This window comes from Camelina sativa, chromosome 2, assembly GCF_000633955.1.
Source record: "Camelina sativa cultivar DH55 chromosome 2, Cs, whole genome shotgun sequence".
Taxonomy (NCBI): domain Eukaryota; kingdom Viridiplantae; phylum Streptophyta; class Magnoliopsida; order Brassicales; family Brassicaceae; genus Camelina; species Camelina sativa.
In genome coordinates this window covers 28,533,682-28,534,397 of record NC_025686.1, presented here as the reverse complement: position 1 = coordinate 28,534,397, position 716 = coordinate 28,533,682, and the positions used below count along the sequence as shown (strand labels likewise).

Below are 716 nucleotides of genomic sequence, written 5' to 3'. Positions count from 1 at the left end.
ATACAATATCTGTTTTACGACTATACCACGATCTGAAGATGGAGTTCCTCGTTTACCTTTGAGTCAGACACCTGGAATTCTTCCAAAGGTTTGTAACTATTATCGATCCAGTATATATTCTCGATCTGTTATAGGTCTTTCAACATCAAATCTATAATTTACCCCAACCCAGTCAGAAAATCCACCAACCAAAAGTAATATTTTGCCTCATTTTCTTTTACTAAGACCAATGCGACCTAGCTGTTGCCTGTTCAGAATTGTATTAGTGACTGCTGTTTTCTGTAGTTGAAGTAAAATTAATCTTGACATCATCTTCTAAATTATTGCTATATGCACTTCTCGTTGCCACGACTTTAAGTTTTTCTCCTTGTTCTGGTATTCCCAGTCTAATAAAGAATCCCACTATCCGTCTTTGTTTTAGTTGATGGAACATTTGGTTAGTATAAGGAAAAGCGTCAAATTAAAGATGAAGAAGGAAACAGGTCTCAAGTACTGGGAGCTTGACATTCGGCAGCAGGCATTAAAGCTCACAGCCAACAGGTTTGCATCCATGGTTTTGCTTGTGTCGGCAATAATTGCTAATCACCGCATTTTGATGTTTATGATTTCTTATTCATTCTAAACACAGTATGTATGGATGTCTGGGGTTTTCTAATTCAAGATTCTATGCTAAGCCTTTAGCAGAACTCATAACACTACAGGTAAGTGATGCTTTC

The 716-nt window shown here is 37.0% G+C and overlaps 1 protein-coding gene across 1 annotated transcript in view; it reads left to right on the top strand.

The window, feature by feature from the left end:
• Window positions 1-716, top strand: part of LOC104757537 (DNA polymerase alpha catalytic subunit-like) — a 9,738-nt gene that overhangs the window by 5,457 nt on the left and 3,565 nt on the right. Inside the window, exons 13-14 of the mRNA XM_019231509.1 lie at window positions 422-540; window positions 629-701. Of these exons, the coding sequence (XP_019087054.1) occupies window positions 422-540; window positions 629-701 (192 nt within the window). The remainder of the gene's footprint in view (window positions 1-421; window positions 541-628; window positions 702-716) is intronic.